General features: G+C 42.0%; 1 protein-coding gene across 1 annotated transcript in view; it reads left to right on the forward strand.

Annotated features, from left to right (window-relative positions):
• The window catches only part of tln1 (talin 1), a 56,707-nt gene that overhangs the window by 7,470 nt on the left and 30,506 nt on the right, over window positions 1-18,731 (forward strand). The window contains exons 2-16 of the mRNA XM_068334766.1: window positions 9,992-10,065; window positions 10,635-10,797; window positions 12,785-12,882; window positions 13,002-13,131; window positions 13,263-13,415; window positions 13,993-14,135; window positions 14,241-14,368; window positions 14,471-14,531; window positions 15,341-15,445; window positions 16,411-16,566; window positions 16,781-16,882; window positions 17,508-17,584; window positions 17,813-17,993; window positions 18,108-18,221; window positions 18,321-18,429. Coding sequence (XP_068190867.1) covers window positions 10,668-10,797; window positions 12,785-12,882; window positions 13,002-13,131; window positions 13,263-13,415; window positions 13,993-14,135; window positions 14,241-14,368; window positions 14,471-14,531; window positions 15,341-15,445; window positions 16,411-16,566; window positions 16,781-16,882; window positions 17,508-17,584; window positions 17,813-17,993; window positions 18,108-18,221; window positions 18,321-18,429 — 1,687 coding nt within the window. The 5' untranslated portion in view covers window positions 9,992-10,065; window positions 10,635-10,667. The remainder of the gene's footprint in view (window positions 1-9,991; window positions 10,066-10,634; window positions 10,798-12,784; window positions 12,883-13,001; window positions 13,132-13,262; window positions 13,416-13,992; window positions 14,136-14,240; window positions 14,369-14,470; window positions 14,532-15,340; window positions 15,446-16,410; window positions 16,567-16,780; window positions 16,883-17,507; window positions 17,585-17,812; window positions 17,994-18,107; window positions 18,222-18,320; window positions 18,430-18,731) is intronic.

Consider the following 18,731-nt stretch of genomic DNA (forward strand, 5'->3'; position numbering starts at 1 on the left):
TTCCATTCACTATGGGAAGATACAGTCATACAAAATATTACTCAGTGTTTACTGTTAGTTTTACTGAGACTAGAAGACATTTTAACTTTGACCACCACCAACACCATTGGTATGCCATAGTTTATTTTATTTCATTTTTTTAATTCAATAACATGATTTTTCATTTCAATTTAAAAAGACATATAAAACATCAAGCGAGGTGAAAACACATTTACATCATCGCTGGTTATTCCTGCTGGTCAGAGGGAACAAAAGTCTAAGACTACTAACAAGTATTGATAATATCTTTCATTGACCTTCTGATCGGTCTGTCACCCCCCCCCCTCAGCATTCACCATTTGTTTATTAATGAGGACTTCAACACAAACTCTACTAGAAAACACTGGATTCTTTTGATCGATGGTCCTCTCCTTGTCTTACACCAACTCACGGGTTCAGCTTGTAAAAAAACAATATTTTTATTTTTCATTGGACGAGAGGAGGTCATGACCCGAGTGCATATTTAATGATCGGGAGTGTTCGGGTCACTTCGGCTAAATTTCGTTGGCATGCGGAAATAGCGGCGCTAGCGCTGCTCGCTAGCGGAAATAGCCTAGCGGAAATAGCGAGCGCCACGAAAAAGTTGTAATTTTTAGCCTTTTTTCCGTAAAAATAAGAACGCCACTGTGGCTACGCAGTCTACAAACCTTGTAGCCAATCTGGAATTTACTTCGCCTATGGCGAATGGTGAATGGCTAGCACAAGCCCAGGTAAACTGTCTTTGCGGAGTGGTGAGGGGCGAGGGGCGTTTTTCACGATACAACGTTTGATTTTTCGGCGCCAAGCGTGGATCTGCTTGCTCAGTCTTTGCTGAGCAAAGACTCGTGGCTCATTATGTAAACATGATCAGACCGGCCAGTGCGATCATTACAACCTGCGTCAAAGTGATGTCTTGTGATTGTTAAAGCTGTGTTTTCCGGAAATCGTCATGGACAATGACAGATCGTGGATAGCATGGGAGCTAAGCTAACACAAGCTAATGAAACATGGGATTTACCGAGAAGACCAAGTTTTTCTCTTGTATTTTCTCTTTCTGAATTAGCAATTAATGTGCAATTGGTTGTGTGTTCACTGTGATGCTTGGGATTGCCTCGGGTGGACACACACACACACACACACACACACACACACACACACACACACACACACACACACACACACACACACACACACACACACCTGACTGAATTTTCTTTCGCTTGATAAGTGAATTAATGCCTCTTACATTCATGGAAAAACTTTGAGTTCTCTAGCCATACTGAAAATAAAATAAAAATAATAATGACGTGAGCATTGAGGAAAAGTGAGGAGTAATAAATTGTAAGTGTATATCTAAATAAAAAATAATCCCTTTTGAGAGCCACCCGTTAACATCCCCATAACAAACCATTCTTAGCGGGTAGGTCATTCTCTTATGAACATAAGTGAGTTTAAGATACATTTTGAACGATAAACCACATTAAACAAATGATTTAGACTCTACACAAAGGTGGTTGTATAGGTGGTTGTTATGAACACTAGCACTTGAACTTGTGGAGCAGTGGTGTTTTCTAGGAAGACTAAGAGAATTCTATGGATCTGAAACTTGATTTAGGCTACTGTAATGATAACAACTGAGGATATGTTCGGAGTGTCGTAAAGGAGCACTTACTGTATATGTGTCCTCGCAGCTTTATAGCTACACTGAGTATTCAAATGACAGGTATTAAGTTTGACATAACACGAAAGTCACAGTCGTCCTACTGTGATTTGTGGTTAAACAGTTTTTAGTTGTCGATGTCAACAGATTTGAGGATCATCTCTGTGACTGGAGTAGCGAACCCTTGAAGTCTCCTTTGTGCTCAACCAAAGTTTGGCTGGGTGGTGCAGGGAGCAGACGATGCCCTACTCCCTGAGGCTTTTCTGAAGATCACTGAAGGCGTCTTTAGGGCGTTGTAGGGTCAAGCTGCAGTTGGTAAATATATAGATCCTACTGTTTTCAAAGCAAATCTCTCCTTTCTGTCTGGCCAATTGCATAATTTTCTTCGCTATCATGGGTCTCGATCTCCGTGCGTCGTTGCTGACAGTTGGGCATCTGCCCAGACAGTGTCCTGGCTCTCAGGTGATGGGAGTGGGAAAGTTTTCAGGGCCGAGAATCTCTGGAATAATCCGCTCCAGAAAACCCGTTGCATCATGCTCTCAGACTTTTCAGGAATATTTAATATCTGAATGTTGTTTCGTCTCACCCTGTTCTCCAAATCGTCCACTTTGTCTTTTAACAGCTGTATCTCTTTTTCCGTTTTTTTGACGTGTTTAGTTGTTTCACTTATATTGTCCTTGTTGGCAGGAATCCATTTCTCTATTGCTTGAACTTGGTCACTTAATGTTGAAAGTGCAGTGCAGTTCTTCTTTGCTTTTCTGTATCACAGTCATGAGTGCCTCCAGGGAGAGTTTCTCTTTTTTGGAACCAGACGTCATCCTTGTGAGTCGCGGGGGATTAGATCCTAGCAGATTCAGTAATGAAATTATCTTCATGCTTCTGAAATTGTATTTTTTACAGGCACTGATACTGACAAATTCTGTCCTGGAACTGTTTACGTGGTTTTTTAGTACTTTTATGGTGTAAAATAAAGGAACTGTTGAGGCACACCCACGGGGCTCACGATTATACGTCCATCTTGGTTGGCTGCAAACTGGAAGCCCCGCAAACCGGACGTCCTCCTCATGTGACCTCGCAATAACATCCCAGTCTGTGATTTGGAAGTGTTCCCTCAGCTTCTCTTCAGCTTCCGGGGATCATCTCCTCACCTGCCGGGTTGTTGCTGGCAGCCGTTTCAGCAGAGGGATGTATGTGTTTCTGCAGATGCACTAGGTTGTGGTCTGATTTACCTAGTGGGGGGAAGTCACCACGGGCAGTCTCAGAGTTCCCGTGGTGGAACCTACACAGCCAGGACAGTGACGTGTGAAAACTCATGTGCCATGTAGTAGTAGCCTGATCCTAACAGCGGTTTGCTCCATATCACAACTTCACACTGTTGTTTTCACTGTCACATGTCCCGGATGGCACAATCTGGTGTTTGTATAAATAAGTCCACCTCCTTTCTTCTTCCCGGTGGTGTTCGTGTCCCGGTCCCTTCTGGTGGAGAAGCAGGTCAGTTCAACGTTTGCATTGGGTCAGCCACGTCTTGGAGAAGGAAAATTAGCTGATCTCTGTAGCGATACTCGGTCCTGAACAGCGCTGTCAGTTTGTCCAACTTGTTGGGCAGTGAGTTGACATTACCCATGATGGTTGAGGGGATGAAGGGCACTACCCGCCTTCAGCTAGTGGCTCTAGCCGTTACCATAGCCTTTTGTTTTCGCCCCACGTGACTCACTTGGTATCTTCTCTGGATCTCGATGGGATTGAAATCCCGAATCCCTGGACCTCCTGGACAGCATCTCCTCCTAAAAGTACACCAGTCCGGTACTGCTGGCTTGCAGTGGTGGACTTGGGTGGAGGCTGCCTATAATAATGACTTAAATTATAAAAAATATAACATTCAACATTCATAACATTCAGAGCAGAGGATTTGTGCATGCACAGATCATTAGAGAGCCTGTTCATGTTTCTAGTGTGTGTACTTAAAATATGTACTTGTGATGCTCTTGATTCATTGTGCAAGTTAAGGTGACAAATGAAATGCTGCATCTCAAGGGCCTAAGATGGTTTCTACTTATTTCAAGTCAATCAAGTTTAATCAAGTTTTATTTGTAAAGCACTTAATCATGGCAGCAGACATTTCAAAGTGCTTTGACAGACAGAAAAACCCAACTTGAACCCTCCAAAGCAATTGTAAGCGACAGCGGCGGAAAACTCCCTCATTGAGGAAGAAACTCTGGGCAGGACCCGGACTCTTTTGTGCGGCAGTCCACCTTGTCCGGGTGGGTGGAAAAGAAATGCAATAAAGACAAGAGCAGGGTCAGAGAAAGAGAGAGGCAGAGAGAGAGATGGCAGATAGGCCAGATAGATTTATTTAATACGTGGCAGGTATACATTATTGATTTGAAACGTGGGAAGAATAAAAAAAACCAATCGGCATATTCTAAACTTTTTCCTGGGCCAAGCAAAGATGGCGATTTATCTAAACAGGAGGGAAAAGGTTGAAGGTTCGTCTGACGGCAGTGCAGAAAACATTTTAAGAAGAATGTGTCAAACAAGAATCAGAGCTATGAATGATTTAGACACTTTTACGAACCTGTGGTGTGTGAAAGGTGTCTTATGTTCTGTGTAAAGTGAAGAACTTGTGTTCAATCAGTTTTTGGCTTAATTCACGTTTATTTGGCTTGTATTCTTACATTTCATATAATTTGGGGGCGGCAGTGGCTCAGCGGTAGAGCAGACGTCTTGTAGACAGATCGCCCCAACCATCGGTGGATCGAATCCCGCTCCCGCCAGGATGCCACCAGGAGCGTGAGCTGACGGTGGGAGGCGTCAGCTCACCTCCCAGCCACTGCCGAGGTGCCCTTGCGCAAGGCACCATCCCCCCTACAAGCTGCTCAATTGGGGCGCGTTCCAGAAGCCGCTGCCCGTCACTCTGCCTCCCTGATATGTGTTGTTTGATGTGTACTAACTGCATGCTTGCAGGCCCCCCTGTGTGCTGTGTTCAGGGGGCCGGTGTATACACTGATTGTTAAAAAGAACTAACACAACAGCATGTATTGAGTGACTGTGTAATTTCCCTGCGGGGATAAATAAAGAATACTTCTTCTTCTTCTTCTTCTTGTTTTTGAAATGTGAGTTCCTGTTTGCGTTAATCTGTTTTGGATTTAGTGTCAATGTGACTATCTTGTATTTCGACTTTAAGAATAAACGTGATTTTAAAAATCAAATCTCTCTCTCTTCCTCTCTTTGAGTTTTAACGGTACATGTGATGCTGCACGCTGGATATATCACTGCTAATATTAGTACAAGGAAGCTGCAGCCCCTAAATCCACAGGCTATGGCGTCCCTCTCTGAACACACACACTAGTACTGGTATACCAAATAATGATGGCCAAATTATTGATTTGGATTTGAGACTGAATAGTTTTGAATAGTGGACTGCTGATTCAGCAGTCACACATATCCAGACTTAGAGTAAAATTTCTATGGGGTGGGTGTCAGCATGTTGTCACAGCCCATTCTCATACCAGTTAAGGAAACCTGCGTTTCATTCCAGAGTGCAGCAGAGATCACACTGTGGTGTTTTCACTCAGCCATATTTGGTCAAGACAACATGCTGCCACTCCTCCAGCACAAGAATTAGTTTGTTTTAGACTTGAGCCAATTCCCTAGCTGTTGTCAGATGCCTGGGGAGTTCAGTCAGACCAGTGAGAACTCCAGAATGCATTTAATGTGGCAGGAAGTGGGTTCTTGTTTGGATACAGTGGGAAGGAAGTAGTGAAGGAGGCCTCACTACTTCCTTGTTAAAATTGAAGGTGTGACTGTTGAGAAAGATGTCGTCTTATAGCTCTTATAGTTTTTTTTTATATGTTCCTTCAGTTTCTTCTTCTAAATCATCAGGTGGTCAGATAAGTTTTACTCAAGCTATATGCTTGAATAAATCAGTTTATTGACCCATTGGTTACGTGATCACCCACGTTTCTTTATGTGTCAGAAAAATATCTTAAAGATCACAGATTTTGATGTAATTTTGTGTGTGTGTTGCAGTTTGGGAGGAGTTGGAAGGGAGGTTGTCATTCCATTTTGATGTGGAGCTGTGTATAGATATGTTCACTTTTTCCATTTTCTTGGTTGTGTTTTTTACCAGTATCCTTAAAACCCCCCAGACCAATTTAAAAAAAAAAATAGCTTGAACATTTCTGATGTTCAACCACTCATGTGTAGACTGTAGTTGTCTTCCTGAAGCTCAGTTACTCTACCAGAGTCATGGAAGGCTGACTGTTTGGCAGTACCTTCACTGTTCCTAGGACTGCACACTTCTGGACTGAGGCTTCAGATGCTGTTACTGAAATCAACTGGAGGTATTCTCGTATTTTGGGGCTAAGCACCTAGAGCGCACCTACTCCTACAGGGGCAATGTTCGCTTTGACCTCCCACATCTTGTTCAGATGTTCTTTCAACCCTTTAGAGTCTTAGTGTTTCACCTCCCTGATGTTGGGGTCAGCTCGTATCAGCATATCTATCACCACTGCCCTCTTCTGCTCTTTGACAACCACAACTATGTCCGGTTGGGTACCCAGGAGATATTAGTCTGAAAGATGAAGTCCCACAGCTCCCTGGCGGTTTGTAGATGTTCCTGTCCTGGCCTCATGGTTTTGCCTCGCCATGTATGCTGCTCACCCTCCCACTATGTGCTGGACCATCTCCATGGATGTGATCTACAGTACTCTGTTAGACCCTTGAGCTCCATGAATTTGTGTGTAAGGCCTGTTGTGTTTGCTACCATAATTGCTGTCTGTGTGCTACTTTGTGCTGGAAAGCGTTGTTAGTCTACCATTGTCCAGCTACTGGTAGGCAAGTCATTGGTTATATGTACCGCTGAAATTATAACGAGAACAGCTAATTATCACAGCATAACACCAGTCAGTTAAACTCCAGGAATAGGAATATGTCCATTCAGGAACCACAAGTAATTGTGAAACCTTTTCTTCTGCTGTTCTAGCAACTGTTAGATTTTTTCCACAGAGTGCAGAAAATGTGAGCACACATCTCATGCATGTGAAATAAATTAGTCTCATCAAGGTGGTGCACTAAAAACACTCTATTTACACACATATCAAATAAATAAAGAAATATTGACAGTAAATGACAGGATAACATAATCATTAAGTCTGTAATGATTATTTTTTGTGGAATATTAAACCACACATATTGACTTCACTGAATGTTCAGCATGTATTAACAGTGATGTGTAGGTTTGTTTTTAAAGTTTAAAGTTTTCTACATTTTTTTTTGTGCCCTCTCAATGGAAACCTTGTCTTAGTCGACTCGAGGATTATGTGGCTTTATTGTACATCATGATGTTAGTCCCTCATTCCAATAAACCTCCTTGAGGCTGGACACCATTTCCAATTTATACCAATAATATTATCTATCCACTGCTGCAGTGTTTCCCCGTCTTTACATTGTCTTGTCCCACTGGTGTTGGCTGTATTCAGCTCCCTGTGACGTACAACAGAGTGAAGCCCTGCTTCTTCCTCCGCTGCCTGTGTGCCTGTCTAGATGTTGTGATGGTATTCTAGAGGAATGCAGAGTTGAATTCTTCTGCAGGGCTGGAGGCAGCAGAGCAGATAGAAAGGCTAGGGTACAAAATGTATTCCCTGCCATGAACGAGGAAGGGAAAATACAGTAGGGATAGATTTAGATCGCATGCATTGGTAAGCGTACGGTAAATACGCACATCATGCAATGTTTTTCTGACATTGATAAAGATGTGAAAATTCAAATTCAGCCACGTGCTTGATATAAACAGCTGTACTTTGAGTTTGAAAAATGATTTCAGAAAAAATATTCTGAAGGAATAGAAATAAGGCTTTTTAATTGAAATCGTTTCACTTGCTTCAACGTGTTGTAAACTGCACAGAAATGAAAGAATTTTTTGAAAATGCGTTCTGTAGAAGAAAATCTTTTAGCGACTTCATAGACCTTCGCAACAAATTTTCTCCAAAACCGTTCAAAGTAGTGAAATGCACAATTGCGTGTTTGTGTGCTTGTGTGTGTGCATGAGTGTGTGTATATAATACATATACAGTAATATACAAATCACATATGTGCTTAAATATAATTACATATGTGGTTATGTATAATGTACAGTCTATATCATAGAGGAGTTTTGGTTATTATATAGTATATATAATGGCCAGAGTTGTAAACCATGAGGCTAAGGTGTTTAGTCATAGTATTTGTGCGTCCTTCCTTGCAGAAAATAACTTGATCACAGTTGTTGCCCTCTGCTGACTCAGGATTTTTCAGGACAAAGTAAAGCCACACATTGGAAGATGTGTGCGCCACCAGAAAACTGAAGTTTAACTTTAGTGAAACTTGCTTATGAAGTAATGAGGGGATTCAAAACTAAAACTTCTTAAGGCTTCTAATGGAATCAGACTTTTGGAGCTTCTTTCGTGACTCAGCTCCATGCCCAAACCTTCTCCTCATATCATTTTTTGCAACATGTGGGTCACAGTTGTGCTGTGTGAAATCTAATAGTGTGCGAATGTAACAGTTGGCAGTTTCATTGATCAATGACAGCTCTAATCAATCAATGTATTTGCCATTCGATGTAGAATGCCACAGGATCTTTGTATTTAAAATGTCAACATTGACCTGAATAGACTTTCTTTGACTTATTGTGACATAAAATGATGTTACAATAGAGACTGGGTCTGCTGTCATCTCACAAACCTACTTCAACAGACCTAGAAAGCTGTTTTGTTCTGACATTGTGAGATAAGTTGTTGTCATATTCCTCTGGTGGTCTGAAGGATGCGTGATAGTGTTTGAGACGGTCAGTATCTTTTTACTGGGGACAAACAGGATGTTTGGCCTGTGGATAACAGCTGACTGCCATCACTTAGTTCACAGAAAACAAATAATACTGGCTTGTTTAGGACAGTTTTATCCAAAGGAGGGACTGAAGAAAGGGTTCTGTCTCCATCTGTCACGTTTTAGTTTCCACAGTCTAGTTAGCAAGAATTGCAGGGTGAACATTGGTTCTCTCTCTCTGTATGTGTGTGTGTGTGTGTGTGTGTGTGTGTGTGTGTGTGTGTTTTCGAAATACTTCCTAACATTGGTTGCTGTAGTCGTGACCCTCATTTCTAAGCGACTGCAAACATGTTGTGACTCAGCATTGGTGTTTCATGGAGGGTGGAGCAGGAAGCCTCTGAAGCCTTCTCTCCTGTCTCAGACTGTCTGATGCAGCACATTTATCTCTGGATTAGTCCTGATGCTATCTGACTGGGAGAATTTAAGATGGAGCTAACCTCCTAAATTTATTCCTAGTTTCTTTAATAATATCTTAATGTGTTTCAGACAGTGAATATGTAGTAAAGTCTAAATTGTAAGGGGGGGATCTCTTATCTTTCTTTAAGCCAAACAAACCATCCCTATACACTGTGACAGGATGCACTGCTCCCAAATGAATCATAGCTGGAGTATACAAATGACTGAAATGTCCTTTTATGGCATTGAAAGAGTTTTTAAAACAGGATGTGACATCACAACACGTGACTGGGATGGCGTAGAGTAGACCTTCCCTCTGATACACGCTCCAGACTTCAGTCTGTTTAACAACACTATGTTAGTCCGATGAGTGGGACGCGTGGAGCGCTGCTGTGTGTCAGTCTGTCCAGCCTTACAGCTGTACACGTTACGTCTAAATGTACTAAGTAAGTTCAACATGCCAGTCAACAACATGCATGTGAACCTGCTTTCATATAATTTGAATGTAATTAAAGGAGGCTATAATGATTAGACAACTTGGGGGAATTCATCTCTCCGTGTACAGTATATAATGTAGTATATAATACATGTAGTGATACAGCTGTTTGGTCTATGGATCATCTGAAAAAAATCAAAAGTCACTCTGATTAACCGCCGATGGGATGCAAACGATGTAATAATCCATTATGAGGAATGAGGACGATGTTTATGACATCAGCAGAAACCAAAAGTGTGTCTCTACTTTCTGTAACATTTACCCACAATGCACAGCAGCTTCATTTTATGAATGATTTATATCTTCGACATGCTGAGAGGACCGAATGTTAATGAATGTATTGGGTTATTTTATACATTCAGAAGGTCCAGCACACAGTCCAGGTTCACACAGTGAAACAGTCCAGGTTCACACAGTGAAACAGTCCAGGTTCACACAGTGAAACAGTCCAGGTTCACACAGTGAAACAGTATTTGTATGAACAGTGTACGCAGTGTCTTATAAATACTGTACAGTTACACCTGTTTCATGTTGTGTTCTGTTTTTCCTGTCACCAGCCCAGGAGAAGAAACCCTCAGTTCATCACCTGTTTGGGCAGGACAGCTGTCCCAAGACGACTGCTTTACATCAGGTATTTACGTCAGTTCTTCTCTTTTCGGAGGGGTGGGGGCAACGTGATCAGATGAGACATCTTGAGAGACTTGTGACAGGAAACAGGGAGGAAGAGTTGGGTGCTGACATGTGTCACAGGGTTGCAGTTTGGAATGGAACCCTGTGATGACTGTTGAGCCTCATCATCACACATCAGTATGCTTAAACATCAGAACATCAGAACAGAAATATTCTTAAATTATTTTTATCTTATTGATGAAAAATTGTGATTGGGGCTGGAAGTGGGATACTTCAAATGTGAAATTAAAATAAATTAACATACAAAATAGAATACATTCAAATAACATTTTATAAGTGATGCAAATAACAAATCCTTGTGTGGAATGAATATCACCAGTGTATAAATACCTGTGTGAACGGGTGAATAATGGCTGGTGGAGCAAATATTTGAGTAGTCAGTCTGGAAGCAGTAACTTCAGCATTAAGTTCCTTTCAAATAAAAGTGATTATTAAATAGCTTGTAGTTGTTGTTTTTTAAGTAAACCTAGTGATTCTATGATCTGATGTCTGTATTTGTGGCATTCGTAGGCCTGACTTGGGTGGAGGTGCAGAGCAGCAATCATGGTGGCCCTTTCACTGAAGATCAGCGTGGGGAACGTGGTGAAGACCATGCAGTTTGAGCCCTCCACCATGGTGTACGACGCCTGCCGCATCATCAGGGAACGGGTCCCCGAGGCCCAGCTGGGGCAGCGTGAGTCCACCCAGTCCTAAAGTCAACTGTCAAATAAAACCTGCAGCTCCAGATCAAGTAACAACCTGAGTTCTAATAAATCCTCATCAGAGGTGCATCATCATTGTAATGTGAAATATATGAGAATCCTGTTACACAACAAAAATGATCATCCTATTGGTTGTCCAAAATCAAACCTAGAAAACATGTATCCATGAAAAAGTAGTTAGATTCAAAAGAGGTTGTGTTGAGTTTTAATTTCTATTTTGTTTAAAAAACCAGATGTGTCTGTTCACATAATGTTGATTTACTGCAAACAGGAAATGATCCTAAATAAAGGACCACAAACTCGTTTTCACCAAAGGCCACATCCACGTAATGTCTGTCCTCAAAAGGGCCAGATGTCACTTATAAATGTAACTAGTTGTAACTCCGTGTAATGTTATATAAATATAAAATAAATATAAAATAAATATAACTACTCCTTAATATTAAGTAGCTCTGAATTAATTACTCAGTCAAGTTACAGGATCAAAACTATCGGAGTAAATAAAGACAAATAACATCAAACACAAGTTAGGACATTAACTTTGTTAAAACGTGTTTAATTACTGCATTGTGGGAAATGTAGTTTTGGTCAAAACACACTGACCTTTTATGCTCTCGCGGGCCACATAAAATGATGTGAGGGGCCACATTTGGTCCCCGGGCCTTGAGTTTGACGCATGTTTCGTACACCTTTCCCTTGGTTCTACACCCTTACCTCAGTCCTACACCCTTACCTCAGTCCTACACCCATACCTCAGTCCTACACCCTTACCTCAGTCCTACACCCTTACCTCAGTCCTACACCTATCCCTTGATTCTACTTGTATTACTACACTATTATCAGTTTAGTTTTTGACACAAACACGGAGGTAAACACATGGCTTTGACAGAGGAAATGATGTCACGCTGTGATTAGCATTAGCAGGGCTAGCACACAGTAAGTCTAACAGACTTGTTGTATATGTGGAGGTAAAGTCAAGCTATTGAGAAGTGCTGTAGATGAAAACATTGCTGCAAGGAAAGAAGACACTCCCTCTCAATTTAACTTGTGTACAAAGAGTCTTATCATAGAAGCTCCAACATGTGAGTCATTGTACAGGTAAGTAGAGGTTACGTACCTGTGGCTATTTTACCTGCTGGTTTTTACTTTCCAGGGTAGATAGATAGATAGATACTTTATTAATCCCGGAGGAAATTGTATATATCCAATTTCAGAGGGTAGGAAGTCATTCTTCTGTCGTTCTCTCAAGAGATCAGGGGACACATTTAGAAATATGTTCGTTATAATTTTGGTGATTCTGCTGAATGAGGCATGAACCATCCAGGATCCAGTAAGAATATTATGGCTCCACAGTGTTTCACATACAGTTCGTTTGTTAATCCTTCACTTATTCACGCTTCAAGATGCGCTGCTTCACTACATCACAGATTTTTCAAATTATACTTATATTATTTATTTTCCTTGATGAGATTTAAGTTTTATCACATCGAGGACAAGGCAGAGAGCCTTGGGTCATGTGTCTCCCATGAGATGTAGTCACATGATGCTGTACGCGCATGCTATTGGCTGACAGCATCCATGTATGCACTGCGTTCCCAGACTCACGGTTCCTCCTGCAACTTTAATTTTTTAAAATTATTTTTTAAATTAATTTAAATTAATTAATTTTAATTATTTTTAATTTTTAATTAATTTCATTTCAATGAATTTAATTTTAATTCATTAATTTTAATTTGTAATTAATGTATTTTAATTCAAAAAAGTTTACTTTTGCCTTGTGAAGTAGAAGTTTTTCTCTGTGAAACCATTGCAATGGCTCCTATTGTGCTGCTGGTTTAAAATCAGTATGGGGAGGGGTCATAAAAGTTTAAAATATACGTAAATCATCAAATATTTGGTAATGAGGGAATACTGTAAAAGGCCATTTTGTGACCGGATATTTTTTTATTCTTTCTGAAGCCAACGACTACGGCCTGTTTCTCTCTGATGAGGACCCGAAGAAAGGCATCTGGCTCGAGGCAGGCAAAGCCCTGGACTACTACATGTTGAGGAATGGGGTGAGTTCAGTCATCAAACCTGACTCTCCTGATCCTATCCTATACACCCTCGTGTGAAGGACGGGTGTGGGGGTGTCAGAGGAGAAAGTGTGATTCTAACGACCTTTGACTGTCTGCAGGACACTCTGGAGTACAAGAAGAAGCAGAGGCCTCTGAAGATCCGTATGCTGGACGGCACGGTGAAGACCGTCATGGTGGACGACTCCAAGATAGTCAGTGACATGCTGATGACCATCTGTGCTAGAATAGGTGAGCTCACACCTCTGATAGGTACACTGGTCTCAGCTGTTTTTACTCTTCTTCAGTTTGTGATTGCACTGCTGTGTGACATGGAAAGTGAATACAGTAACGTGATTTTAATAATTTTTTGTGTGTGTCAGGCATTACAAATTATGATGAATACTCGCTGGTGCGAGACATTGGTGAGGAGAAAAAGGAAGAGACCACAGGTACCCTGAAAAGAGACAAGACTCTGCTGAGAGATGACAAGAAGATGGAGAAACTGAAGCAGAAACTCCACACCGATGATGAGTGTAAGATAAACACAAGTCCTCACCAACACCTGCAGCGTGCTTTCACCATCACCTCCAGAGAGACAATGGCTCCATGTTCACTTTGCATTGGACAACTCAAAATAAATAGTCCAGAAGCCTATCTGTTGTACGTACGTATATATATATATATATATATACACACACACACACACACACACACACACACACACACACACACACACACACACACACACACACACACACACATATATATATACACAACACACACACACTGCGGCTTTTCTTAGAACATTTAAGGAAGTTAAATGCAGTTGCAGCATTTATGTCTAACTTCCTTCCCCCGAGTTAAACAGGATCCAGTGTTGATGCAAAGTACAGAACGAGATGCAGAGGTGTTGGATGCAACGTCTTCATTAACCATAGGTGTGAAATGTATGTGGTTCTGTGTTGGTGGACCATCTGCCTCCACTTCCCTCAGCCAGATCCACTCCATCCATCTGCCCATTGTTAACATATTTAACTTCACACACCTATGAGACACCTGTTAACGTACGGGTGATGGTACACACTGACTGCTCCAGTGGTTTCTCCTCAGTGAACTGGTTGGACCACGGACGGACGCTGAGGGAACAGGGTGTTGAGGAGACGGAGATGCTGCTGCTGAGGAGGAAGTTCTTCTACTCCGACCAGAACGTGGACTCCAGAGATCCAGTCCAGCTCAACCTGCTCTACGTCCAGGTACAGTCTAGTCCCAGCGCAGGTGTACCAGTAAGCCTGGCTTAATCTGATCTGTGTGTGTGTGTGTGTGTGTGTGTGTGTGTGTGTGTGTGTGTGTGTGGACAGGCCCGTGATGACATTCTGAACGGCTCTCATCCAGTCTCCTTTGATAAGGCGTGTGAGTTTGCTGGATATCAGTGTCAGATCCAGTTTGGAGACCACAACGAGTCCAAACACAAGTCTGGATTCTTAGAGTGAGCATTAACTTTTTATTCACTGCTTTCTGTCAGTAACATCCTTCATTATTCTGTTCTGAGCTGACCTCTGGAAATGTTCTCCAACTCTTTGTTCCCCAGTTTAAAGGAGTTCCTTCCTAAAGAGTACATCAAGCACAAAGGAGAGAGAAAGATCTTCCAGGTAAGACCAGGACCATGTGGAGGTAGAGAAACATTTCAGCTCTGATTCCACTGGACTGTGTTATAGCAAGAAACGGGAAGGTTCCCAATTTACAACCCATAAAACCCTTAGAGCAGGGGGGTCAAACTTATTTGACTGTCCTCAAAGGGCCAGATGTAACTAATAAATGTAACTAAATGTAATGTAATATACGTGTAACTACTCCTTAATGTTAAATAACTCTGAATTTATTACTTATTCAAGTTACAAACATTTCAGTTTGTAACTTGAAACAATATGTTTGTTTGTTTCTCTGTTCTAACATAAATCCTTTTAATTTGTCAGGTTATTAAACCCACAGAACTCCATCAATCAAGGATCAAACTATCAATCAATAAAGAAAAATAACATCAGACACAAGTTAGGACATTAAAATGTTTTTGTCGGAGTTAAAATGGGCTGAATTACTGCATTGTGGGAAATGTAGTTTTGGTCAAAGCACACTTTTGATCTATTTATTTTTAGACCCTCTGACCTTTTATGCTCTGGTGGGCCACATAAAATAATGTGAGGGCCACATTTGGCCCCCGGGCCGTGAATTTGACACATATGTAGGTTCAGACATTGCCAGTATTTTAGTTATAAATCAGCAGATTAAAAAGACTCCCTATAGCGCCTGAATATGTCAGTGTGTTGTTCTCGGGATTTTCAGACTAAAATAAAAGCTACAATTATTTTACCCTTTCAGAAAACAGTGCGGGACTAGCTGGGTGTTATATGTAGTTATTATATCCAGGGTGTGTTTACTCCACTCTGTTCTGTTTCCTCAGGCTCACAAATACTGTCAGAACATGACAGAGATCGAGGCCAAAGTCAGCTACGTTAAACTGGCCAGATCCCTGAAGACCTACGGAGTGTCCTTCTTCCTGGTCAAGGTGAGGAGTTGTGGTTTGTTAACTGGAGTGGATCATGGAGGTGAAACATATTTAATGTAATAAGAACGACTCCTGTCACATTCAGCGTTCTCGTCTGCGTGCCTCCTTGCATCAAGCTTTAAATGCACTTCAATTCAACAGAAATATTCACAATATTTCCATTTCTCCACTTATATTTCAAACCCGTCTGCTGGTTTTACTCGCTGCAGTGAGAGAGGAGTTCGTTAGACCCTGTTAGGTCCTGATGGGTTTCTCTTTGAAATGTCTGCTAATGTGATTAAGCACTATACAAATAAAGGTTGATTGATTTCTTTCATTTACTGGACTGAAGAAAATAAAAGTTGAAAATAACACATATTTATTGTCTAAAATGTAATGTAATGGATAAAAACATGTAAATAGTGATTAAATGTTTTTGGGCCTTACAACAATTCAATTACAAGTTATGAATTTACAAATACATTAATAAAACATTCCTTATATTTTATAATCTTCACATGGTTATTTGAGGAGAAACATTTATACACTTTTATTGGACCATAAACCATCTTTCATTAGTGATGCTTGTGTTTCCAAACGCGTCCGAGGCATAAACTGCCTCTTGCCCCCAGTCAGCTGGGACAGGCCCCAGCAACGCAAAGCAAATGAAGCGGTTAAGAAAATAGATCCATGGGTGTTTGCAAAGCATTGTGGAATTTTATTCAACCGTATTCTCCCCCTTTGGTTCAAGTCAGCGTGTGAAAACACTCGATCCCCAACAGGACTTGGTCACATGACCCTTCACACATTTCTGAGTGTGATGAGTGCTCCTGGAAAATGTCTCTGAATCATGTGTCTAAGAAAAACCTCCCTCACACTGACCTCAGAGCAGTGGCTCTGACTAATAATATATATAATGTATATATTTATTATGGGGTTTGTTATGTCTGGTAATTCTAATTGGCTTTCCTCAAAATGACTTGCAGGAGAAAATGAAGGGCAAGAACAAGCTGGTGCCTCGTCTGCTGGGCATCACCAAGGAGAGTGTGATGAGGGTGGACGAGAAGACCAAGGAGGTGATCCAGGAATGGAACCTGACCAACATCAAACGCTGGGCGGCGTCACCCAAGAGCTTCACACTGGTGAGTTTGTGTTTCAGAGGAGGTCAATGCTACTGGATGTGTGGAGAACAAAGAGTGTGTCCTCAGTTATTGTATCTGATTCAGGGACTTCTAAAAGGTTCAGATGAGGACGGTTCTGGACCGTTCATACTGATGGGTTCTCTGTCAGGTTGTTTTCTGAGTCTGTCTTTCATGGGATGTCCTAGAGTTTGACAGTTTCTTGTTCTTCTTCCAGGACTTTGGAGACTACCAGGACGGGTACTACTCTGTGCAGACCACTGAGGGGGAGCAGATCGCTCAGCTCATCGCTGGTTACATCGATATCATCCTCAAGAAGGTAACAGGCAGCATTCATAGGGGGCTGGTACTATAACATTCAAAGGTAAAACCACTATACTCGTGAACTTTACCTTCAATACATCTGTTTCAATACAATGAAAAATAATCTCACTTTATAACTCTCACTCATGCATCAAAGTTCTTTAGTGATTGAAAGATCACATCAACAAGTGTTATGGATGGATGGACGATAAATGGATGTTTGGTGGATGGAAGGATGTTTATGATAGGTGCATGATGGGTAATAAATGTAGGGTAGAGGGTAGGTCTAAATGTGAATGATGAAAATAACGATAAACCGTTGCCTACTTTTACAACAACTAAATATAAAGAAGAGAAAACGTCAAAATCGACCAAAATAAAGATTTTAAAACCTTTGAGCATTTCTGCGACCTCATCAAACGGGAGCGTGATGGTGGTGTCTGGTGGTGTGTAGTCTGGTGGTGTGTAGTCTGGTGGTGTGTAGTCTGGTGGTGTGTAGTCTGGTGGTGTGTAGTCTGGTGGTGTGTAGTCTGGTGGTGTGTAGTCTGGTGGTGTGTAGTCTGGTGGTGTGTAGTCTGGTGGTGTGTAGTCTGGTGGTGCTAACTTGTGTGGTCACTGCTGTCATTCTTGTATTTGGACAGAAAAAAAGCAAAGACCACTTTGGCCTGGAGGGGGACGAAGAGTCGACCATGTTGGAGGACTCCGTGTCACCCAAGAAGTAAACGTCATTCATTTGTTTTACTGCTAGCAATGGGTTTCCACATAGTTATCAATTTATAAGGAGACCCCTACACCCACTACACACACACACACACACACACACACACACACACACACACACACACACACACACACACACACACACACACACACACACCATGAAACAGTCCAGGTTCATAATGTGAAGCATTTCAGGTTCCTGTCTCCGTCCTGTCCAACCCCCCAGGTCCACGGTGCTGCAGCAGCAGTTCAACAAGGTGGGGAAGGTGGAGACGGGCTCCGTCGCCCTGCCGGCCATCATGCGTTCAGGAGCAGGAGGACCAGAGAGCTTCCAGATGGGCTCCATGCCTCAGGCCAAGCAGCACGTCACCAGCGGGCAGATGCACCGGGGACACATGCCCCCTCTGGTAATAAGAGAGAGTAACGGCACACTTAATCTGTGACAGTTGATTAAAGAAATGTAACAAAAAAAATTAATATTAATAGGTTGTATTATTGATGGCGCTTTATCGTGCCCACAGACTTCAGCCCAGCAAGCGTTAACTGGGACCATCAACTCCAGTATGCAGGCTGTCCAGGCCGCTCAGGCCTCTCTGGAGGACTTTGACACGCTGCCGCCGCTGGGAACGGATGCTGTGAGATTAACACACCTGTAATCTGTGTCCGGTTGAATGTCTGCATCTCTACTGAGCTGATTGGTCGTTATACATGATGTCTTTGTCCATCGGTTCAAGGCTTCCCAAGCCTGGCGCAAGAACAAGATGGATGAGTCCAAACACGAGATCCATTCTCAGGTGGACGCCATCACTGCAGGCACTGCGTCCATGGTCAACCTCACTGCAGGTAGGGACACTGGGCCCCACAGCCCTCTTCTCACTGGTCCCAGTATGAATAAGACCAGAGATGACACCAGACACGTCAGACTGACCAGCAGCCAATGAAAAACCTTCGTCTCTGTCTGGAGGGACAAAAAGAGACTTTATGCTGGATGCCAGTCATTAACGTCTAATTCAGGCCCCCTGAATATGTTTTTCTGCTGAATGAACATCCCATAATGTACACTGACAAACATCAATGGGCACTGGTGGACCCTGTGTCACCCATGTCAGTCAAAAGTCCACTGTAGTTCTGTAGTCCACTGTTCC

The sequence above is a fragment of the Antennarius striatus genome, chromosome 15, assembly GCF_040054535.1.
Source record: "Antennarius striatus isolate MH-2024 chromosome 15, ASM4005453v1, whole genome shotgun sequence".
NCBI classification, from domain to species: domain Eukaryota; kingdom Metazoa; phylum Chordata; class Actinopteri; order Lophiiformes; family Antennariidae; genus Antennarius; species Antennarius striatus.